Raw genomic sequence first — 25,188 nt, 5'->3', positions numbered from 1 at the left:
GTACTGCGAGTAAAATGCGTTTGATTTTCCCCCGAACATTCAGATTAGTGCAGCATAAATTCATTCATGAGGAGAAATTACAGTGAGAACATGTGGAGGCTCTGTTAGATGGATAACATAGTGAGTTCAGTGCACTGATGTGACATTGTCCTGAAGGATTTAGTTATTCTCTATGGTTAAAGAAATTGCACTAATTTAATTAAATATATACCTTGTTTCCATGTTTATGTCCTGTGTAACTAAAAATACATTCTATTTTGGTTTTATACATTGATTAATGACCTGCAGAATCTCCTTATCATATTAAGTCGAACTTTATGCTTTCTCCATCTTGAAAATGATTACATCCTTGCATTACATACTTTAGGTTCATTTTTTGCTGGCAGATTAAAAAAAAAACAAAAAAACAGGCAGATTTAGAATATAGCATGCAGCGTTCTTTAGATGGATACATAAAGATAAAAAATTACATGCATGTGCTAACTTTCTAAACACTTTATTTGTTACATTTATGATAAATGGATTTGAAAGTAGATAAAACACATTTGTGTCGGCCTTGGCTCATTAAAGTTCTTTGTCTGTGTGTGTTTCAGGTCCTGCACTCTCAAAGACTGAACGAACCAGCATTGCAGCCATGGGTCACTGTGAGCATCACAGGGAAGGTTGAAGCCTCCCACTGCAGCTGTATGGCCGGAGTCGTGGAGACCTGCATCCATGTCACTGCTCTTCTGTTTAAAGTAGAAGCAACAGTGAGGATCTTTGGCACAAGGACTGTTACAGATGAACCTGCATAATGAGTTTTGCTGGGTAATGTGACCAAGATACAGTCAGATGTTGGCCATAAGATAGACTTCTCCTCTTCAGCTACCCCAAAAAGGCTCTCAATCAAAACATAAACAGACCATCCGTAGTGACAGGTAAAAGAAGCCGTCCTCGAAAAAGAAATCCCACCTGCTACTGTGGAGGAGTCGTCTCAACTGATGGGGAAATATTTCTCCAAGCATAGTTCTGTTCTGAACAACCATAATGTTTTATTTAGGGGGTCTACCTTTGTGCCTGAAGTGCATTGCCATGTAAATAATTTGCATTTACTGAATATGTACTTACTAAGTAACACTGTTCAAAAGTTGAATAAAGAAACAAACACATTTTTGCCTTTTTTTAAATTAAAACCACTTTGTAGAACATTAGTTATATTGTAGAATCAATGTCATGTATAGTTTACAAATGACAAATGTTTACATAAAATCATGACAGCATTTAAATAATATCAGCCACTACTAGCATTCTGTAATTTACTGTCTCTTTTGAAAACTTATCACTACATATACAGCACAAGACTTTTAAGAGTATTTAACAGGAGCATTTTTCCCTGGTTTTACTAACACACCGGGGCACATGTTCACCAAAACACAGCAAACCTTCACCATCTTATCCAGAAGGGTCACCTCTTCACCCTCACATGGAAGAAGTAATCTGATTGGCATGGTGGCGTGTAGCATGTGGTTTGAAGCAGGGATTTCGTAGTGTCCCATGTGCAGCATTGGAACCCAGTCAGGATTTGTTTCATCTATTTCATGGGCTTGTTTGCTGCAATAATGAAAAACAATTAGCAACTCTATAAATAGAAGGTAGTTCTACAAAATCACTCATTAGGATGTTTGTTCTAATTTGCTATGACCTCAGAGCGCATTGAAAATAAAACTAATAGGCTATAAAGAGTAATATGAACTTATTTAGAACTTACCTGAATGAAAATGTCTGGAGCACCAACAGATATCTGTGGATGGAAGAGAACTGGATATCCGCTCGTCTCACAGCTGCTATCCAGGCTAGACGCCTTCTTTTGGTAACATCCCATACAGGCGCTCCTTCACGTTGCTTCCAGGTGGGGAAAGAATAAAAAGAGAGCCCATTTTCCAGCTTATTCCCATCCCGATCGTGCAATCTAACATCCGACAACACAGCAAGGGCGGACCATTGCTGATGCTTTCGCTCCTTTAGCCCTTTGTTTGGCCTGCTAAAATGGCGCCTTGGTGGTCACGCCCCCTCCCATGACATCACGCTCCAAAGCCCTGTAGCGCTATTACCGGGGAAGTTGTGTTTTTGCTAGCATTTGCATGCCTGTCAGTCTGTCTGTAAACACGATAGCTTGAACAATTTTGAGTGAATTCTGGTAAAACTTTGTAGGGGTGTAGAGTGGGGTCATGTGACCAATTCATTCCAATTTGGCTCACATCCAGTAAGGTCTTCAAGATCAACTGGAACTGGAAAACTGGAAACAACTGGAAATTTGACAAATAGCCTTGTAAACGTAGAAACTATGACTCTTCCAATAGTGGTGCGTATTGTCAACATACCAAAAGTAGACATCAAATATTTAAAATAATGTCACATTTGACCTCTGACCTTCAAGATCAGAAGGTCAAAGTGAAAATAATGCTAAATCTAGCTATTTCCATTCTTTGTACTGACAACATATAAACATATAGTGATGATAAGTGATGATGATAATTCTAAATATCACAATATAGTTTGTATATCATGTCCCATTTGACAAAAGCTGCACTTTGCACTTATTTTTACTGCACTACAAACTTCTTAATGTACCTTTGCAAAGAACACATAAAACAAAATTAATATATATGTGTGTGTGTATGAAAAATACTACCTTGGAGGAAGATTGCACTCTCGTCTGCTGCTTGTTTTTATGTGTTTTCCTCTAGCCAAAGTATCATCCTGCCAGTGAATTACAGTATTTACAGTGTTACATTTATCTACAGGACGGAGTAACGCGAGAGGATGTGGAACACTACAACAGCAAAGTTAGAGAAGATGCAGAAAACATTATGTAAACAATACTGCATTTATAACCCAGCTTTGGAAATGACTTGAGGAAGTGCACTTTTCTAGAGCTAAAGGATACACATAATAAGCTGATGAATCATGCTGAACATTTCTTTTGTGTTTTTACCAAAAAAATCTGCAGATGACCTTTAAATAAAATAAATGATTTGAGTGATTTAAGGCCAAAACACACTGCTGCCAAATGGCGTGCAGCCGCCTCTCTTATTTTCCCAAAATCCCACATTGGTAGCAGCTAAGCACAGCTCTGTGACTTTTATTACCAAGTGAACTATATTGTATAAGGATGTCCATATGTGATGTGATAATGATGGCCACCGCACCACCGTTATGATTTATCTATTTTTAAAGTGTCTCCTTTAGTAAATCATGACAAACAGACAGAACAGGCGGCCCAGATATATGATGACTAATCCACAGGCGATTGTTCCCAGGTCATCAAGCAATGACTGATGGGTAACAAAACCGAGTGCTGGCCATAGCCCTGCGAACCCCTATTTTGATGCCTTGAATTCAACAAATTACCTGTTGACCTGAACGTCACAAGAAGCAAAATAGAATATGTATGTGACGGAGATGGATGGAAAGGTGAACCTGCAAGGAGCAGAGATAGTAAAGGTGGATGAGTTTAAATACCTGAAAGTAACAGAGAGCGAACAGGAGAGGTGAAGAGGAGAGTGGAGTGGGTGGAGACAAGTGTCAGGGGCGATTTGTGACAGAAGGATAGCGGCAAGCGTGAAAGCGAAGGTTTACAAGATGGTAGTGACCTGCAATGATATATAGTGTGGAGATGATGACACTCACAAAAAGACAGGGGGTGGAGCTGGAGGTGGTAGAGTTAAGGATCTTAAGACTTTGACCTCTGAGGACTTTGACCCCTGTTGGAGCGACTAGGATGGACAAAATTAAAAAATGAGTGCATCAGCGGGACAGCTCAGGTTGGCAAGGCTGAGAGGGTTTGGACATGTGCAGAGGAGGGATAATGGATATACTCGACAAAGGATGTTGAATGTGGAGCTGCAGGGCAGGAAGAAAAGAAGGAAATCACAGAGAAGTGTCATGGATGAAGTGAAGGAGGGTTCGTGTGACAGAGAAAGATGTTAGTAATCGGGTGAGCTGGAGGCAGATGAGCCGCTGTGGCGACCCCTACAGGGAGCAGCCAAAAGAAGACGGAGGAGAGGCAGCAGCTGTCTGCTGACACTAGACTGTGTGGGAGATTAGACACACACAGACACCTGCTCATTAGTGTTTAATAAAACACAAAGAAAATATTAGAATTTCACTCACCAAAGCTGGAGACTTCTTGGATTGTCTGTTAGTATGCTGCAAAAACTCAGCCAGCCATATTATTTTTCACATAATGACATGAAAACGCTGCACAAAACACCAACCAATCACTAGCTACCTTGGTCCTCGATGCAGAACTGTACAGCTTAATTAAACTGGGAACGACTGCACAATTGTTATGAAGGGGGAAAGTATAGATGCCAAAATGTTTCAGTACTAGGGTGTGAACATGTATGCTTCTCTGAGGGTGGGTACTTTGCTGTGGGGAGGTGAGAGCGTGGGTTTGTTGGCTTCATTTGTTTTAATGTTACTGCTTGGTGGGGCTTAGCAAATATTAGCATGCCATCAGGCTAAAGTAACATTTTCACCATGGCAGACACAGTATTACCTGCTAAATCAGGTCACTGAAAGCAGCATGCAGAGGCTCTCAAAGCTCCACAGAGCTGTTGTCGCTGCACACTTCATATCTTCTTATTATGCTTTTCATTTTAAATATGTTTGACTTTCTGCTTTAATATAAATCATTAACCTACCAGCTTTGCACTGAAGCCACATGGGCCTTCATTCTGAATTAACATCTCTGTGTGCGCTACACACAGACACACACGCACACACAAATCCTTCTTAATTAAAAATTTTAAGGAAACGCATGAAACATTACGAGGTTGGTTAAAATAATCAGTGAAGTGCAGCCGGTCTTAAGTGTCTGCACTGTCAGCAACAAGTCTGCAGACAGCAACAAAGCTGCAATAAGTGGAATCAGGAAAAGAAAACCCACTGAAACAAGGTCACTTTAGCCCAAGATTTAAAGGGAAGATACAAATCTTATTATCATCTTTTCTGACATTTCAGACTTTAGCTTTTATTCTAAAAAGGCCTGACGATGCACGTTGGGGGCTTGAGGACTTATTTGAGGTGAATGTAAATGAGAAGCACATCTCCGCAATGACTGAAATGTGGGTCAGTATCCATAGTGACTGTTTGAGGAGACGTAACCGACATTTCGTGGTGCTTCAAGTGTTTCGTGCTGAATGCTGGGTGCAAGTCGTGTTCTCAGTGTGAATATTTCTGCCTTTTCCAAAAACCAGTCTGTGTGTGTGATCAGTTGTGTTTCATTGCCTCACTTTATTTCAAACATCTTCAACAGTGACTTATCTCGGCAAAGGAGATTTGCGTTTCTGTAGATGAACACTATGGAAATGTGCCAGGAAAAATGTTCTGAAGCAGAAAATATGACTACCGCTTCAATGCTACAGTCTTGCTGAGTGTATACTTATTAAAAGAATACTTATATTTAACACATCATCCATCTGCTTTCAAAGTGCCTCCCTTCGGTGCTGCTGAGCTCGCGGCTTCCAAAGATAAATTCACTGTTTCCTCTTCTTCTTCGTCTTTTAAAACCTCATTTCAGTCTCCCACCAGTCTTTTCAAGTTTTATCTCTATTATTACATATCTTGTGAAAATCTCCTTCAGGCTCGACGTGAGATTGTAGCCGACACCTGTTGGACTGTTGAAAGTTTCCTTTAAATCACCCAAAGGGGCTAGCACATTAACACAGTGCATCTCAGAAGGACCAGGTTCATAGGGTTTTGATATTTCCCTCAGCACATGAAGGCACCACACACAGGGTTAAAATGTTTGGTGATAGTTGTAAAAGTATGGTCCATAGAGATGTGTCTCCACTAACTTATAGTACAGGATTGCCATGTGTGCGACTTTTCTTCACAAGTGAGCTATTTATATTAAGAGTGAAAGCTAAACATATGGGTTTTAGCTGATCTGATAATGTGATAACCCTCAGGTTGCAGTTACTGCAGTACCACGTTATCATCTGGGTAGAGTTGCTTTAACTAAGACATGAAAAGAAACCTGAATAGAAATCTACGTGTGGGCCCTGCAGTAGTAAATCAGGTGGGGGGGGGGGACTTCTGGGGGGAAAAACAGATTTTTAAAACATTTCTTTGGAAAAAGTCAGAAAACGATTTAAAAAGTTTTTTATTCGAATTTTGTGTATGTGTGTGTTTCAATGACCATTAAGACAAAACTCCTAAACACAAACGTAACAATGCAGCGTATGCCGTACAGTACCAATTCATAAATGCATGGAACAACATAGAAGAGCCACAATGACAGGACAAGACTCGGCTGTCCATCTGCATCTAGAGGACAAAGGTCACTCTTTCGAGGATGGCAATGTTCACATTTTGGACAGAGAGGACAGATGGTTTGAAAGAGGAATGAAGGAAGCCATTTACGTCCACTGTGAGCGACCATCTTTGAACAGAGGCGGGGGTTTACGACACCAACTCTCTGCCATCTATAATCCAGTTTTGAGATCCTTCCCAAACGCCTTAACGCCCACTCACATCCTGGGCCTTTTGATCTCAGGAAATCACACGATAGGGTGGGGTCAGGTTTGACAAAGGGTTCACTTGAAACCTTGGCTGATTTTGACCCACACCCGTTTTCCCACCTTGGCTCGTGTGATTAGGCAGAGGATGAGGTTCATGACCCTTTTTGGGACACTCCCATAGGGCCTAAAATCTGGGACTCTCCACCAATTGCTCGTAGAACTGAAGAAGCTTCTCGGATGAGAGATGAAATATCTTCAAGGAAACTTAAAGAGTTCAGACGCTTTTCTTTCCAAGCTCCTTAGACTGCAGTTCTGGGTTAGTATTTATAGTTTCAAACAGGAACTAACAGCTCGAGGGTGTGAGGTGGAAACTTGTGGAAGATGCGTTGTATATTTGTGTTTGTATGTCGTTAACTTTTTGTATACTCTGTCCTGTAGTTTGTCTTTTGTCCTGTTTGCTGGTTGTATCTCTGTTACTTTGCCTGCCCCCCACTGAGCCTGGTGCTGTCAATTCCAGTTAAACACTGGTTCTTCTGTCCCACAGTCACCTTGCTCCTATTGGATCATCTGTTTGCTAGGGTTCTGTCGCTACTATAATCTTTACCTTACAATATAAAGCACCTTGTGATCTTGTAACCTGGTGCTGTCCGGGGTATAACCTGCCTCTACAGTACACTGACTTGGATAAGAGGTCAGCAAGATGGATAAAGAAGGGGGCTTTCAGTGAAGGGGAATGTGTAGATGTCATTTCCATAGTTTTTAAATGTCAATTTGATGAGTTTCCATTAAAATGTAAATTGGAGGGTCTACCTAATTGCAGTATAAACCAATATTTAGATATGAATATGCCAAACCTGAAGCCAAGTTGTTTTCAGACTAGTTGCTTTCTCATTTCTGTTCAGAGTCTTAGTCTCTGATCGACCAGTAATGCAGGCGGTGGATGTTTTACAACCTAAAGTGAGTAAAGAGTGGCAGGACACAAAGCATCTCCTGAAATGTGATCTTGAGTCTGGGCATTCAGTGACTTAAAGGTAATCAATGAAACCTTAAAGTAAATTCTAAAATAAGCAGACAAGCAAAGCGGAGATGCTAAACGTGGATTATAAACTGGTTCTAATTAAGCTTCCGGACACAGCTTTTTGATCTAGACAGAGCCTGTTGAGTGCTTTTTGTTTATTTATGCTCTTTGAAGGATTCGTTTGAATGTAATCTATATTTTCTTTACCTTCATTAAATCAAGCTCAACAATAAATGAATCTCACTAACAAATATTATGTCGTTTCTGATGCATTTATCCTAGAACTCCAGCGTTGTCTGAAAGCTAAAGGGTCATGCTCCTGCACTGTGAGACATTCTCCTTCATCATGCTGAACAAACCCAGTCGATCACTGAGTCAGTCCCGTGTACCAGCTTCCCCACGTGCAGGCAGCCGTCTGTCCTGAAAGAGATATATATTTCTGCATTAATGAAAATATGAAATAATTTCTCCAACAAATCCTGACAAATGCCCAATTTATGTTCACAGATACATTTTTTTTTTATTGAATGAATTTAACAAGCGCAAATTTCTGAACATGTTTTAAGTTATTGCAATTTCCTTCTAACACACTTTCGTGTATGCATTTATTCATGTGTTGACAGTTATGCTATTATCTTGGTTTAGAAGCAAGCATTTTATAAAATGGGGCAAATGTTAACCTAACTCGTTAACCCTGAGCTGGTCGTCAGTGACCTACTGAAGGTTGACATATTAAAACACTGAGAATATTTATGGTGGATTAAGCTAATTAAACAAGGAGACGCAAGTCTGAGGCAAGTCTGGGATCATTTTTAACTCATGTGCTTGTAAACAAAGGTTTTAAACAGCAGGTTAATGCAGCCAAGATTTGAGCAGCTGTCAGAAATTGAGGCTTCTTATGCTTGAAATTCATTTACTCTGTAAACGTGTAGCTTTTTTCTGGTCACGCTCAAAAAATCTCAAATTTAACCCGAAAGAAAATTGGGATGCATGCATGTAAATGTAATTTCTTAGAGAGATGGCTGATATTAGTTATCCACTGCAAAAAGTTGTCATTAACTGATTCATTATTTTCCCCAGTGGAGTTCCACTTTCTAAAATAAAATACCAAGCTGTTTTAGGAAATCACTGAGCCCTTCTGTGCAAAGACACTAGCTATTTGCAGATTCTTTTAAATGGTTATTTTCTTCAACAAATTGGCCACAGAAAATAAAGCCAACGAAGAGCAATTATCCCTCAGTACTCATTCTTGTTTTTTTCCTCTTTTGATGGGATGTTTTTACTTTCAGAAAAAGAGATTCAGGCAATTAACCATATTCTCTAGCAGGGAAACATTTTCTCTGTTCACTTACTCTTCAATATTTTCATCATTTTGGGCGTAATTCTCCAGGTTGTGATGCTATTTTCTTCCACCCATACTAGTGTTTTCAAATATTGCACTGATTGGCCTGAGGGGGCGCCACAATAATCTGTTCATTGCCGTAACGTTTAGCAGTTTATCACAAACTTCAGCTTCGTTCTGATTTCCTTCTGGCTCTTCTAAGGCAGCTCTGATTGGCCTGAGGGGTGCACTGCGTTTGTTTACTCGTTACTGGTTGGCCCATGGGCTGCCTACATCATTCGCATGGGACAAAATGTTTATTCTCACACACACACGAGCGGGTGCGCGTGTGTGCACGCACATCACAACCACAAAACACACACACTTCCTCTGATGCGCTCCCTTTCTTCTTCTCCCTGGATTTCTACCCCTCTCTCTGTCGTTCAAACACGAGGCTTAAAATAACACACACACACACACACACACACACACACACTTTCTCTCTCCTGACACACACAGCTCAGTTGAATGGCTATGTGGGACAGCAGCTTGGGGATAGACAACTGATTCACTTTGAGTGGCACATGGATATTTATAGCACGTGTGTGTGACAGTAGGTGATTGGTGCTGACTCCATAATGGCTGTAAATTTGCTGTATGCTGGTGGATGTGTGTGCGTGCCTGTCTTTATAATCCTGTAATGCTGTGCCACTTGTAAACGTACCTGTGTGTGTTTGAGTCTGTGTTTCTGTGTGTGAGAGAAAAACAGCCAGGTGGTCCGCAGTGAGCATGCTCAAAAGTCACCGTTTGTTTCTGCGGCGTCTCATTTCCCCGTGTAACCATGGCAGCGGTGTGGTGGGAAAAGCTGTATTGGACAGCAAGTCTTAGGCACCACACACACACGCAGGTCTGTGTCACCTTCAGATAAACTGCTGCAACCAGCAGTTTATTTTATGCTAAGCTAATGTTTCAATATAGCTTAATACGGACCACAACTGGATGACATAATTATTTGTTAAATGTATACAACTTATTCTAATGGTCACTGAAGAAAAGAAAAGACAAGAGAACGTATCCCCTCATCCTCAGGTACTACTAGGATACCCAAGAGTATTATTGCTGTTCTGTCATGTAACGCTTCCGTCAGACAGATATGTGTTTGCTGTCTTTGGGCATCAGTGCTTTGACGCTCCGGCTCCCTCAGTACTGGACTGTTTCTAAACAGCAATGATGACCAATTACACCAAAACTGATTGAGGTGCCTAGGTTGACTTGAAGGTCACCCTTTTGGTCACTTAGTATGACCACATTGCCAAACAGAAATTTGATGTTGTGGACAAGATGAGAGAGTGATTTAATAAACTGAAACAGCAGTTTGGTCAGTTTGCCAGATTGTTAACCCAGACGTCTCTCTCTTCAGCCATGTCCTCCAGCTCTTCAGGAGGTGGGATCACCATAGCTTTTCCAAGCTACTCAAGAGATGTAATCTCTTCAGCATATCTTTGATCTGCTCCAGAGTCTCCTCGCAGATGGACACCCCCAAAAAATCTGATCCTAGGAGACGTCCATGAGTCATCGTAGTCAGATGCCCGAACCATTTCAAATTATTCCTTGTGATGTGGAGAAGTATCGGCTCTATTTTCTCCTGTACGACTGAGGTCGTTGCCCTATCTCAAAGGGAAAACCCTTGGAGGAAGCAGGTTGCAACAGGTCATGGCCTTAGGTGAGGGTAGGAATGTAGATCAATCCCTTTCACACTCAGCTCTCTCTTCACCACAGCAGAGCAATACTACAACATTGGCAGCACTGTCTTTGCTGCGCTGATGTCCCAGTATTCTCTCATCTGCCCTGAGTTAAGTAAGAGGTCGTCATTAGATGAACCACATCATCTGCAACAAGCAGATAACTTTACACCCTCTGCCCGTTGGCAGCACATTGTTATTCTATCCATCAAAGTTAAGAACAGAACCGGTGACAAAGGGCTGCTCTGCTGGTCCAGCACCCACAGGGAACAAGGCTGACTTATTGCCGGTAATGCAAATCAAACTCTCACCAGTTCTGAAAAAAATCCCAATGAGAGCAGAGACACCATACTACCAAAGCACTCCCCACAGGACAAACCAAGTCTACAAAACCCATGTAGTCTGTGTTTGCATGATAGATGTTGCACGATTAACCAGTATTAATAACAAACATTGCTTATGTAATCAATAACCTAACTGTTTATATCAAGAAGATTTACCAATGCAACAAGCTGACATCTCAGACACGAGGCCTGATGAAATGTCTGTTGCACTGCAGTAAAAGAAAACAATGCATTGCTCTTAGGTGCCTGTATGCTATCTGTCGGCGCTGGACTGACAGTAAAATTAGCCAATTTGTCACTCTTTGTGAAACAGAACATTAGACTCAACAACCTCAAAAGCTTTTTAATCATTTCAGAAAACACTTCCACCATGGCCTAAGGAATTTATTGTTTTCACCAACTGACAAAAGTGTTGTTTGCTGTTTGAAGGTTTAAAACATTTAGTGTCAATGAAAACTTCGACTGTAGCTGCTGAATATGTCTGAGTACCGCCAACATTCACCAAAGGGATGGAAATCAAATCTATTATCGATTCCTTATCGAGTCTCTAACTGATTCTCATCGATTCTCACTGACTGCACTTTGAGAGTCACAATCATCGCCCGGCAGCATATCAAAAACATTACATTTGTGCAAATCAATTGCATGCTGTGGTCAAATGTTTGTGCATGTTGAAGGCATTTCCCCTCTTTTCCGGTGATCAGTGTCACATTACTGTTTTTGTGTAATGACTGTATTACATATATTACACAGAACACTTTTTGTTAAAAGTAATACAGTACTTTGCTTAAGTACTCCCAGTAGAAAATAACACACTATACTACCAGTTACATTACTGTCATGTTACTTTGTCGAACAGCAGAAACACACTGTATCATAATTACTAGCTAACGACATAAATCTCAGGCTACAGTTCTACGCAGCAACACAAATCTCTATCTTAATGAGGACACACATATGATCTTTCTCTTAGTATTTAGGTATGAACACAAAGTCCACAACACAAGGAAAAAATGAAAACCAGCACAAAGAGACTTTAAAGTGATCGCCATGGTGATTTTGAACAGGTAAAAATGGAGGCTGCAGCTTGACTGCTCATCAGTTTGTTACCTGTTGAAGTTCAGGGTCTGGCTGCTGGGCGGGGGTCGGCATTCACTTGCTTTTATTATCACTTGGCTAGCTTAGCATTAGCGTGCTGTCTGGCTAGCTTAGCATTAGCATGCAATTGCTTCCAAAGAGCTGTAGTTGTGTTAGCGGCATCATGCAGCTGTTTCTGTTCTGGATGCTGTTTCCACTTCACCGTTGTTTTGTAAAATAAAAACAAAAGAAATGTCCATTTCCACACACCACTATTTTCCCCTAACACACAACCTAAAACCAGCTGACTGTAGAACAAGTGCAAGTGGAACCCATAAGCAGGATCGATAGGCAAGCAGACTAACAATTCCAAGAAATGGGACCACTAGATTCCCATCGCTACACACCAGAAATGATTCGGTGGCAGGATGCATCATGTTCCTTAAATATCCTGATGTCCTGTTATTTAGCTTCACCGCTAACTCGGATTATCTGTAACTATTTTTTTTCAGTCAGTAAGATGACAGAAGAGCACAAAACATATCCATGTCTCAATCACTTGATCCTCATTTTGTGTCCCACCTTTCCCTGTCTGCCTCTGTTTTCTGTGTTTGTTAAAAATTTAAATCAAAAAGGCATCATTTAGACTGTCTGACGTGAGAATCAAGTGTTGTTGTGGTCATTAAGTACAGTCCCACCCCGACAAAGGCAAAGACACATTAGATGCATTATGCAATAGACTTGCCGTCCATTCCATTTCTTGTAATGAGGTAGTCCAATCTGATCATATCCTTGATGTATTGTGCTCTAATTTACTTCACAGTCACACGGTAACATTCAATATTGCACCTCTAATTGGATCTGTTCCCGCTGCTGCTCCCTCCCCCCTCCATCCTTTCACCTTCTGGTTCACCTGTTTCTTTTAGATTGCAGCGTAAGTATGTACAAATCACTTTTACTGCTGGGATGCCTTATATAAGGTGAAAATAAATTGATTAGTAGTCTAGAATTTGTTTTATACTGACTGTTTTTTAATCACTACAGAAGAATTTAGCAAAAGTTGCAATGAGGTTGATGAGTTGGATGTTTGAAAATACATTTCTTCAAGCAATGAAGCAAAAGCAGTTTGATCTTTGCTTGGTTAATTTTTCTTAGAGCTACATTATTTGATCTTTTTCTATGTTTCTGCAACAACTGCACACGTCATATGTTCAATAACACTAACAGTCTACTAACAGCATACCTGTATGATCGCTATCATTTTGTAATTAGAAACCAAAGAGAAGATTGGCCACCTCAGGAGCATGAATTTGTGAAGTTCTTCATAAATAACTGATTTCAGCTTTCATTACATTTTTTTTAAATCTTTTTATTTACACCTCCTTAAAATGAATATAATGAATTCTTCCCCTCATTCCTGCTTTTTTCATATAGTGAAAAAATATTCACAATCAGATTTTAGAAAAACAGACTGAATTGAAAAGAAATCTCAGAAATCTTCAAAATCTCAGTGACCTGCAGCAGGAAGTGAACCCTCAACTCGAGCCGTGGTACTGCCTTGTGTAACCCATATCAACGACTGCCTGTCACATGACCCACGTCAGCTGATTTGAGGTCCCTCTTCTGATTGGCTCCTTTCACGTCGCGGCAACTCTGAAAACCGGCTGTGGAGGGATACTTCCGGGTTCGACTCCTGCTGTGGCTGTGAGCTTATGGCATTTAGAGCGGTATTGGAAAACAAAGCGTTTTCTCTCCTCAATTCATCTTTAAACTTTAAACTCAGCGGTAAGTGTCCTTAATATCTTACAACCTTTGTCAGTAACCAGCCGATCGTTTTCGCTAGTGATGGGCAGATGAAGCCCCATGAAGCACTGAAGCTTTTCATCCAATTGGTTCACCCCAACGCGAAGCTTCATGAAGCTTCATTTGCTCTAGCAGGACACCTACTGGACGTAAAAATAATAGCTGGCATGAATTTGAAGAGTGTGGCATTTTGCACACAGCCTGTAAATGTCAACAACAAAAGGAGTGTGTAAAACATGTATATTGTAGTGATGGCAGTATACTGTGTATATTTATAGTGGCAGTATGGGAAATGATTATTTGGAAATGCTTGAAATGGAAATGATCATTTACTGTGAGGTGAGGTGTGGTTGGGGTGTGGACAGTGGTTGTGCTTTTGTAACGTTGAGGTATGGACAGCTACCTCAGTCCTGCCTGTTCACATTTTATTCTGTAAAAACTAAATTTTCACTGCTTTTATGACCTTTTTAGTGGGGAGAACATAGCTAGGATTTAATGATTTAACAAATCTTTTGAATCCTTTGTCCTCCACAATGCTAAATGGCTGGGAGTCCTCAATCACCATGCTGACCAGGTCTTCATCTATTTGAGATTGTTCTCCTGAGGAAAGACAATAAAGATAAAGCACAAATATAAATATCACATACGTAACTTATAACAGTTGTATAATATTGTTATATCATTTAGTAACATTACTGCATCCTATATTATCATTGCATTTGATGGCTCACCTGGTCTTGCTCCACGATCGGTGTCCCCCTTATTCTCATGCAAAGCTCTGTAGTGCCTAAGCATGGATGAGGTGTTGCTGTTATATCCCAGCTCCCTGGCACATAGCAAACACTTCACCTTGTACAAAAGTACAGACAGCTTAACATAAATTGTATTGCACCATCAGTATCATGAAAATACATCTTCTGTAGAAATTTACATACCTTGTTGGGAGGAATAAGATCAAAATGTTCCCACACAGGGGAGGACATCCTCCTCTTCTTAGCTGGCTCCATTCTCTCCTGACTTTCCTCACTCTCATAAACCTCCATACGGTCTCCAAACTCTCACTAACCGCAACTCTCCATCAAACACCCACATTTTTGAATGAAGTCTGAGGGGTTTATATCGCTGTCATATCTCGCGGCAAAGTTCGAACCACTTCATGAACAAGTCACGTGGTACAGCCGGGCAGCGAGGCTTCGGACGTCATCATTTTCAGCTCCTCCCATAAATGAAGCAAGCCTCGATACGCGCTTCGCGGAAACGCCTCCTCCATTACTCGACACACGCTCCGAAGCCTCGATACAGAACGTCCCATCACTAGTTTTCGCGATTAAAAAATGACTTTGTGCGGCGGCGTTCCCACCGCGAGCAGAACTTCGGTTCAAAAACCGCTGTTTTTGAACACTTTTGTTTACTTAAGCATTTTTATGGGCTTACTTTGAAACAAAGTGCGATTGAATGATTATTGTTATGTGTTGCCTTGAATTCGGCTATGCTGTCTGTTAGACAGTTGTTTTTCTTTATTGTTGTTTTTGTATTGTTTGTAGCGAACGCTACTGGAATGTATAGATTAAGCTACGTAGCCAAGATGATTAATGATTTAACTGTTGTACATTGATTGATGATGATTTATGATTTGCATTGTTACCTAGACTTGCAGAAGAATATATTTGTTTACCGGTAAACTGAATTGAACTTGATGTGCTAATGGACATTTTTCTGACCTACAGGTCAGGTTTTTTTCCCCCTTTGAATTTGATCTTCTTCATATTGAAGTGGCGAGCCGGTAGGACCATCCTTTGTTTTCCCCTCTTTTCCCCCACTTAGCCGTCTTTGGATTACGGACATATTTCCCCCTTGTATGAAGCTGGACCCTAAGGAGGAATACCTTAAAAGTGAACTTTAAAAAGAAAAGGACCAAAAAAAGGACTCTTAGCAAAAGGACTCTTGCACAGAAAAATCACAGCACTGATTTATTATTTAATTGTGGACATTTACGTTGTGTGTTGTGTTAATTATTTTGTTCCATTTCCCCTTTCCCCTATTTATTCAATATATTTTTTGGTACAAGACATTGCAGTTTTTGGTCTCATCATTCACACCATCTAGGCTCCATAAAGAACTATTTCTTCTGCGCGTCAGTCAGTAAATTCATCCATTGCCATAAACTAGTCCTTAAATAACTTAGCGTTACACGTGGCGAGCCAGCCAGGAGCCTGATGGGTGAATGAGGGGGTTTTTTTTGTGTTATTTGATGTAATTTGATATTCGGTAATTTCTGTGGTTTTGATAAGGTCCGCGACAAGAAAAAATGAAGTTTATTCAGGAAAGTGGGGTCAATGTTGCACATTCTGTCATTGTTTCTGGTGCCACAAACACTGAGAAAGATGAGGAAATTCTTGATTATTTGAAACAATACGGTTGTATAAAAACGGTTATTTTCGTGGATGACGCAAATAGTGTTTTTTACAAAAACCTGATCGTTGAATATTGTGATAGTTCTGCGATAACTGCTCTTAATACGTTTTTCCCATATACTCATCAGTCAAAGAATCACTTGGCTTTGACTTTTTGCGTAAGATCGCTTGCCGCAGAATGCACAGCCACAGGAGGAGTCAGGACCCCTGCAGATTACCTCAGCGAGCTCAAGCAACTTGCACGCCGCAGCGGCAGGGAATTCCCAGATATTCTGCGGGAAATGATGGTACAAATTAGTGAGCATCTGGAAGGAATCGAACAAGACAGTGACTTAGAGGGAGCCTCAGTCCAAATTGTGGAGCCTGCATCATCTCTGCCTGGCCAGCAGGGGTCGTTGTCTGGACACTCCGCAATCCCTGAGACGGCTACCAGCAATCCCTCACCTGACCAACAGGGGTCACTGCCACATCCACAAAGATTTTCACTGTCACAGACTGAAATGAACCCCCCGGAAATACAAAAGGTAGTGGTGGAGCATGTTGTAAAAACAGACATCGTATCTGCATTCAGACTTCGTCCTTTCTCTGGGAAGATCCCCAAACCAGCTAACGAAACAGATTATGAGACCTGGAGATCTCACATTGAACTGCTGTTAGCAGATCCAAATTTGGCACCTCTACAGATCACTCGTCGCATCCTTGAAAGTTTGCTACCTCCGGCAGCAGATGTTGTGAAAGGGCTGGGCTCAAACACAATTCCATCCGTCTATTTAAAAGTGTTGGATTCTGCTTTTGCTTTAGTACAAGATGGTGAAGAGTTGTTTGCTCAATTCCTGAATACGTTACAGGATCCGGGTGAGAAACCCTCTGCTTTTTTGCAACGTTTACAACTCACATTAAACACTGTGATGAAAAGAGGTGGTATCTTGTCTTCAGACTTCAACAAACATTTACTCAAGCAGTTTTGTCGAGGATGCTGGGATAGCGATATCCTAAACAAACTACAGTTGGAGAACTTGAGGAGCGATCCCCCATATTTTGCAGAGCTCCTCCTACTGCTTCGAACTGAGGAGGGTAGACAGCTGGCCAAGGAGAATCTCATGAAGAAGCACCTAACTGCATCCAAGCCTCGTGCTGCTGGTCATTCCCAGAGCACATGTGCTTGTAGCCATTCAGACACCAAGGCTATTAATGAGCTGAAGCAACAGATGCAGAAACTGCAGAGTCAAATGGCTGCTCTTCTCTCACAGAAATCTCAATTCTCCAAGCCAGCACCACCTCAACTCAGATCAGCACAACCAAGACCCAGCAGCAGTGCAACCAGTTCCCGGCCTAGAGCAGGCTACTGCTTTAAATGTGGAGAGGATGGGCACATGTCAGCAGGATGCGCCAACCCTCCGAACCCGACACTGGTTCTGAAAAAGAAGAAACAACTTGAAAAAAGACAGCAGGCTTGGGACAGCAATAACAAATCGTCAAACTAGAGGCAGTCTCTGTGGAGGGACAGACGGAGGCTGCAATCGACCCATGTCCCAGTTACAAGCAGGATGGACGTTCCATCACATTGCCTAAAGGACTCATTGGAACCAGAAGCACAGCACAGGTCACGATTGGAGGAACTGTATTCAACTGCCTGTTAGACACTGGGTCTCAGGTAACCACCATCTCTCACTCCTTCCACCATGATTATCTTTCTGACCATGAGATTCAACCTCTGAAAAATCTACTGGAGATAGAAGGAGCAAATGGCCAAGCTGTTCCATACCTTGGTTATGTGGAGCTGAATGTCACTTTCCCTCCCGACTTCTTGGGTTCCACCACAGCTGTTGACACACTTGCCCTGGTAGTTCCTGATGTCCAATCAGCTCAACAGCCGTCAATACTGATTGGTACAAACACTCTGGACTTGGCATATGAGAGAGCATTCTCAGACCAACAACCCTCCATTCCAGCCCCACATGGATACAGAACGGTGCTGAAAATCCTTGAGCAACGATACAGACTGGCCAACAGTAACCATCATGGAATCATCAAGCTGCACACTGACGGACCACAGACCATCCCAGCTGGAAAAACTGTTGCCTTGGAGGGGTTAATTTGCGGACGCTACCTCCAGGCCGAGAAGGCTGTGTTGGTGGAACATCCAACTTCGTCGCCTCTGCCAGGTGGCTTAATGGTCCCGTCTTGTGTCATGGATTTCCCTTCTCACCAGCCATACCACTTACCTGTGGTAATCTGCAACCAGTCTGATCATGATGTAACCCTCCCAGCCAAAGCCATCATTGCGGAGATCAGTGCCATTCAGTCTATTCAGTGTCAGGAAAGGAGTCATGACAGTATGCCTCCTAACCCTGTGACTTCTGGGTTCAACTTCAACTTTGGTAACTCCCCCTTAACACCGGAATGGAAGAGTCGTATTACTGAGAAGTTAAACGCCCTCCATGATGTCTTTGCAAAACACGACCTTGACTTCGGGAAAACCGACAAAGTGAAACATCAGATCAAGCTCTCTGACCCTACTCCCTTCAAACAGCGCCCAAGACCAATCCATCCTCAAGATTTGGATGCTGTGCGCCAACACCTGAAGGAGCTGGTTGACTCTGGGGTCATCAGAGAGTCAGAGTCACCTTTTGCATCACCCATTGTCGTGGTGCGAAAGAAGAATGGGAGTGTGCGGCTCTGCATTGATTACCGGAAACTAAATCTGCAGACCATCAAAGATGCATATGCATTGCCAAAGTTGGAGGATACTTTTACAGCTCTCTCTGGATCAGAATGGTTTTCAGTCCTTGACCTTAAATCTGGTTATTATCAGATTGAAATGGAGGAGGAAGACAAGAGCAAAACAGCATTTGTATGTCCACTTGGATTCTATGAGTTCAACAGAATGCCCCAGGGAGTCACGAACGCACCCAGTACCTTCCAGCGACTAATGGAAAAGTGCATGGGAGAAATGAACTTGAAAGAAGTCTTGGTCTTCATTGACGACTTGATTATTTTTGCACCAACGCTTGAAGAGCATGAGAGGAGACTACTGAAAGTCCTTCACCGTTTGAAGGAATTTGGACTCAAGCTCTCAGTTGAAAAGTGCATGTTTTTCCAGAAATCCGTTAAATACCTGTGGCATGTTGTGTCAAAGGATGGTGTGCAGACAGATCCAGATAAAATCGAGACACTTAAGTCCTGGCCGGTTCCAAAGAATCTTAAAGAACTTCGCTCTTTCCTGGGTTTCGCAGGATATTACCGTAGGTTCATCCAAGGCTACTCCAACATCGTTAAACCTTTGCATGACCTTACTGCTGGATATCCTCCATCACAGCGGAAACTCAGAGCCACCTTCAAGCGAGAGCAATATTTGGATCCTAAGGAACCACTTGCCAGTCGCTGGACTCCTGCATGTCAACAAGCCTTTGACACAATTATCAGAAAACTCACGACGGCACCAGTACTTGCTTTCGCCGATCCCCAGAAGCCTTACCTTCTCCATACAGATGCTAGTTCTACCGGGCTAGGAGCTATTCTGTACCAGGAGCAACAAGGACGAAACCAGGTGATTGCTTATGCGAGTCGTGGTCTGTCGAGGAGTGAGTCAAAATATCCAGCTCACAAACTGGAATTTCTGGCTCTCAAGTGGGCTGTGACGGAGAAGTTTCATGACTACCTCTACGGCACCAACTTCACTGTCATTACTGACAGCAACCCACTCACCTATCTACTTACCTCTGCTAAATTAGATGCCACCAGTTACCGTTGGCTCTCTGCTCTTTCCACATTTTCATTCAAAATCATGTACAGATCTGGTAGGCAAAATCCAGATGCTGATGCTCTCTCTCGCAGGCCACATGGAGAACTCTCCAATGACCAGATATCCCAAAAGGAGAGGGAGAGAATTCTCCGATTTGCCCAACATCATCTGGATCAGTCTTCCTCAATTTCCATTGATCAACACACAGTCAAGGCCCTTTGTGACCGGCAGCTCGTTTATAGTATGGCTGAAAAGATGTCCACCACCGCACTCATCCAGTCACTAACTGCCCATGCCGACAGTTTGCCTGACAGCTTCGTCAACGACACTCAGTTTGCACCTCCTGTTGTTCCTCAGCTGACGAATGCTGAAATCGCTGAGAGACAGAGGGAAGACCAGACCCTGAGGCATGTCATATTGCTGCTAGAGACTGGGGAAAGCCCACCTCCCGTCTTGCGGGATGAACTCCCAGAACTGCCCCTTCTACTCCGAGACCAACATCGCCTGGAGCTCCAAAACGCCATTCTCGTGAGGAGGAGGCAAGTTGGGGACCAGCTCTATCACCAGTTAGTGTTACCTCAGAAATTTCGGGCTGAAGTACTGTCAGAACTGCATGACAAGATGGGTCATTTGGGCATCGAACGTACTCTTGACCTCGTACGTCGAAGATTCTACTGGCCAAAAATGGCCAATGATGTGTGGAATAAAGTGAAGACATGTGAGAGATGCACCAAACGAAAAGCCTTACCTGAAAAAGCGGCACCCCTGGTGAACATTCGAAGTTATCGACCTCTGGAACTGGTTTGCATGGACTTTTTATCACTGGAACCCGACAGGAGCAGAACCAAAGACATCCTGGTAATAACAGATCACTTTACCAAGTACGCTGTCGCTGTCCCCACTCCAAACCAAAAAGCAAAGACTGTCGCCAAATGTCTCTGGTACAGTTTTCTGGTTCATTATGGTATCCCAGAAAAGCTCCATAGTGATCAAGGACCAGACTTTGAGTCACGCACAATAAAAGAACTCTGCAAAATGGCTGGAATTCACAAAATAAGAACTACACCATACCATCCACGAGGAAATCCAGTCGAGCGCTTTAACAGAACACTCCTGAATATGCTCGGAACACTCACCACAGAAGAGAAAACTCACTGGAAAGATTTTGTTAAGCCCTTGGTCCACGCATACAACTGCACCCGGAGTGATGTTACTGGCTACTCACCCTATGAGCTCATGTTTGGTCAACTGTAACCGAACAACTGTAAAACCAACCAGGAAGCAGTCATTCAACCTTTCTGATGAGGACTGTGCACAACCTCAGTCAGACGATGAGGATGAAATGATACCGCATCAATGATATGATCCTGTCTCAGAGCCTCTGCAATTCACCACTGTCCATAATCTACCAGAACCGTCATCCGCCGTTCCAGCCACTGAACCTTTACCATCTGATACACCAGTCTGTGAACCTGCTACGCTCCCTTTGCCTCCTCTTGAGCCAGCAGAGAGCGAAACCCCTGACTCGGAAACCCCTGTCAAGGAGGAAGCTCCTGATACTGTGGAATCAGAGGACAGTCTGTCCTCTGCTGAACCTACCAATGTTGAATTGCCGACTGAGTCCAGTATGTCCTCTGCTGCTGATCTACCATCTAACTCTGACACCTCCAGCTCTGAACTAGAACCTCTGAGAACATCAACTCGGACCAGGAAACCTCCGGACCGGTTACAATACTCTACGCTTGGTCAGCCCATCTTGAAGAGTATTCAGGCACTCGTCCATGGCTTAACCACTGCCTTTACTCATGCACTGGAGGATGAAGAGGACCATCTGCTTACTGCCACTGAACAACCTGTCATCCGGACCCAACCACCATGTACAGGGACGTACATGAGATCGAGGGGGGAACCTGTAACCCATATCAACTACTGCCTGTCACATGACCCACGTCAGCTGATTTGAGGTCCCTCTTCTGATTGGCTCCTTTCACGTCGCGGCAACTCTGAAAACAGGCTGTGGAGGGATACTTCCGGGTTCGACTCCTGCTGTGGCTGTGAGCTTATGGCATTTAGAGCGGTATTGGAAAACAAAGCGTTTTCTCTCCTCAATTCATCTTTAAACTTTAAACTCAGCGGTAAGTGTCCTTAATATCTTACAACCTTTGTCAGTAACCAGCCGATCGTTTTCGCGATTAAAAAATGACTTTGTGCGGCGGCGTTCCCACCGCGAGCAGAACTTCGGTTCAAAAACCGCTGTTTTTGAACACTTTTGTTTACTTAAGCATTTTTATGGGCTTACTTTGAAACAAAGTGCGATTGAATGATTATTGTTATGTGTTGCCTTGAATTCGGCTATGCTGTCTGTTAGACAGTTGTTTTTCTTTATTGTTGTTTTTGTATTGTTTGTAGCGAACGCTACTGGAATGTATAGATTAAGCTACGTAGCCAAGATGATTAATGATTTAACTGTTGTACATTGATTGATGATGATTTATGATTTGCATTGTTACCTAGACTTGCAGAAGAATATATTTGTTTACCGGTAAACTGAATTGAACTTGATGTGCTAATGGACATTTTTCCCCCTTTGAATTTGATCTTCTTCATATTGAAGTGGCGAGCCGGTAGGACCATCCTTTGTTTTCCCCCCTTTTCCCCCACTTAGCCGTCTTTGGATTACGGACATATTTCCCCCTTGTATGAAGCTGGACCCTAAGGAGGAATACCTTAAAAGCTCAGCGGGTTTCAGGAGAAGGCTGGATGGGATTAACAGGAGTGGGATTAATTTAAACTGTGGAAAACTGGGAATGATTGTTGAATTTTTTGGGGAGGAGATCGAGGGGGCTGACCCTCGGTAGCAGGAGGCTGGGCAGAATCGCCACTTTCTGCTGTGATTAAACGTTCTGAGAATAACGACCTTCAAAATCTGTGGAGACGCTGCAAAGAGCAGGAGGAGGGGAGGGGAAAGGGGTAGTGCCTTGCTCCACTACCACCATGTATCAGAATTAGAAAAGTAAAGAAAAACACGAAGAACATACAGAAATAAATAACGAGCGAAAGAAATAACAGAGAGGCATGAAAACAAAGAAAAACGATTTTTGATAATTGGATTCATTTAGTTTCTCATGTTTATCCTTATTTATTTATTCATGATTGCCAATAACTGTTTAAACATGTGGCGATGCTCAAACTAGAAGCTGGAGGAAACGTTTCTCTGATAACTTTTTTGGCCCTGGTTAAAAAGCTCAGCAGCTATTAGATTCATTTTACCGACTTTTACATCTGACTTTGGGTTTTCTCTCCAATGCCACCAGCGGGTCAAGGTTGTCAAACATCTAAAGAGCTACTTCATGAATTGGAGAACCATTTTTTTCACAGACAACAATAGTTCCAACAAAGTGTTTTCTCATTTCCATGGCGATGCTTTGAGGTTTCCTTTAGCGTCAAGTTTAGCGGGTTTGTGTCGCAGCACTTTTGTAAAGGATTTCCATGACATTTAATCACATAAAGCTCACAATCTTCTCTCCCTGGTTTTTGTTCTAGCGTCATATTTTATGTGCATTTAGATTTTGCATTCTTTTGCTATTTGATGATGTCTGAATACTACGTTCACATTTTGATCCACAAAGCACTTCAAGGACTAAAACAGAGCATTTTAAGCATTAAAAAAACCATTGCTGCAGTATTATCAGTACTATGAATTCTTTTTGCTACAAGTAAAAAATTATAATGGCAGTTTTTATTCACTTTTTACTGTTTGCCGGAACTGTGTGTTGCCTGAAAAATGGCATTTTGTCAAAATGATATGAAGAGAATGGCGTGGGAAATGTTGTAAGACCAGGTTTCTCATGCAGGACGAACATTCAGGAGACTCGGTTCTTTCACGCAGGAACACTTATGTTCCTTGATGACATGGTCCATTAGATCAGAGTATAGGACGGAAACTTTGACAGAATATTAAAATCATTTTTAAAATTCTGATTTTGTTGGTTGAACACATGCTTGGTTTGTTTGGCTCCACGCTGAGCTGACCATGGGGGGTCAAGCTCTTCACATCAGTAGGGATATTTTAAATAGCCAGTGTTTGCTTGTCTTGTCACTCTGCTACACCCTTGTAACACCATCACATCCAGTATGTTGACATGGATGTGCATTGCTGTCAACTTGAAATTTCACCGTTGTCAGATGGATACAAATCCTCTCCTCCGCCTGTTCGCAGCAATCATGACTACACCTCACTGCACTTAAAATACTGCAGTAAAGTTGAGGCTCTAAAACAGTTTACACCTCACTGATAACATCACCTTTATGCCGTGAAATCACTGCACGCTTACACACACTATACAGATTATATAAAGGATGCGTTTTTAGAGAAAAATACCCCAATATTTGTTATACAACTGTTATTTCAAGATCATTCTCAAATAATTTTATTCAATTTTATTATTATATCACCAAATCTCAACAGCAGTTGCATAAAAGATGCTATATATTGTGCACCCTATAATAATGCATTGCTGTAGTAGACTTGCTTCATGACAAGTGGTTCATCAGTCGAGAGTCTAAGATTTTTGTTTACTAACTGTGGTTAGCAAACAGTTTCTACGTGCATTACTGCAAGCAAGCTAAATAACAACATCACATCGTTTCATGTGCCAGTAATAAAATTACATTTTAAGACATTAAATAGTTAAACTATATTTTTTCATGTAATATTCAAAAGATAATCTGTTTGTTTGTGTATGCGTGGAGGCAGCAGCATGAAGCAGTTAAAACAATACAACATCCTTTCACTCGTTTTGTTGGACAATGTGGGCTAGCTTCTGAGCTGGGCATTAAGATTACAAACAGTGTCAAATGTAGACGTGGCCACTGTGATGTCACCTGTTAGTTAGTAAAACCCTGTTTTTGAAGCCTCAAGCTGTGCATTTTAAAAGCAGACATGAAGATAGTTGGATGGATCCAGTCAAAGACACCTCATCCTCACTGGCTAATGACTTGTGATTGACAGTCCTTAGCAAATAATCCCTTTGGCTCAAATTATAACCATAATTACAAAAAAAGATGTACTCTTCTATTTACTATGACCTGAAACTAGAGTTTAATCTACAGGAGTGTTTACTGAGGTCACAGAACAAAACTTTCAGTATAACCAGAACCTGACAGTGAATGCAGGTTTAACGTACTTCTGCATTGGCTTGAACTTTAAGACCGAAAG

The 25,188-nt window shown here is 42.0% G+C and overlaps 2 protein-coding genes across 2 annotated transcripts in view; one reads left to right on the top strand and one right to left on the bottom strand.

The window, feature by feature from the left end:
• Nucleotides 1-25,188, top strand: part of xkr7b (XK, Kell blood group complex subunit-related family, member 7b) — a 120,000-nt gene that overhangs the window by 65,301 nt on the left and 29,511 nt on the right. The window lies entirely within an intron of this gene.
• Nucleotides 14,240-14,948, bottom strand: LOC146551229 (uncharacterized). The gene is made up of 3 exons (XM_085259223.1): nt 14,747-14,948; nt 14,543-14,660; nt 14,240-14,411 (listed from the first exon to the last, which is right to left on the bottom strand). Exons 1-3 carry the CDS (start codon nt 14,852-14,854, stop codon nt 14,251-14,253), a joined length of 387 nt encoding a protein of 128 aa, XP_085115349.1. The 5' UTR covers nt 14,855-14,948; the 3' UTR covers nt 14,240-14,250.

Source organism: Mchenga conophoros, linkage group LG20 (assembly GCF_057382185.1).
Source record: "Mchenga conophoros isolate Kocher_MC1m ecotype Shallow Benthic linkage group LG20, M_conophoros_male_GT1.1, whole genome shotgun sequence".
Classification (NCBI taxonomy): Eukaryota; Metazoa; Chordata; class Actinopteri; order Cichliformes; family Cichlidae; genus Mchenga; species Mchenga conophoros.
The sequence above is the reverse complement of the archived record's forward strand: the minus strand, read 5'-3'. Positions and strand labels throughout refer to the sequence as shown.

Bases quoted from the DNA above. Each gene is read 5' to 3' on its own strand.
- LOC146551229 (XM_085259223.1), bottom strand. From the start codon at position 14,854: ATGGAGGTTTATGAGAGTGAGGAAAGTCAGGAGAGAATGGAGCCAGCT. The intron at 14,661-14,746 runs GTATGTAAATTT...CTTTTGTACAAG, and splicing joins ATCTTATTCCTCCCAACAAG to GTGAAGTGTTTGCTATGTGC. The intron at 14,412-14,542 runs GTGAGCCATCAA...GTCTTTCCTCAG, and splicing joins CGATCGTGGAGCAAGACCAG to GAGAACAATCTCAAATAGAT.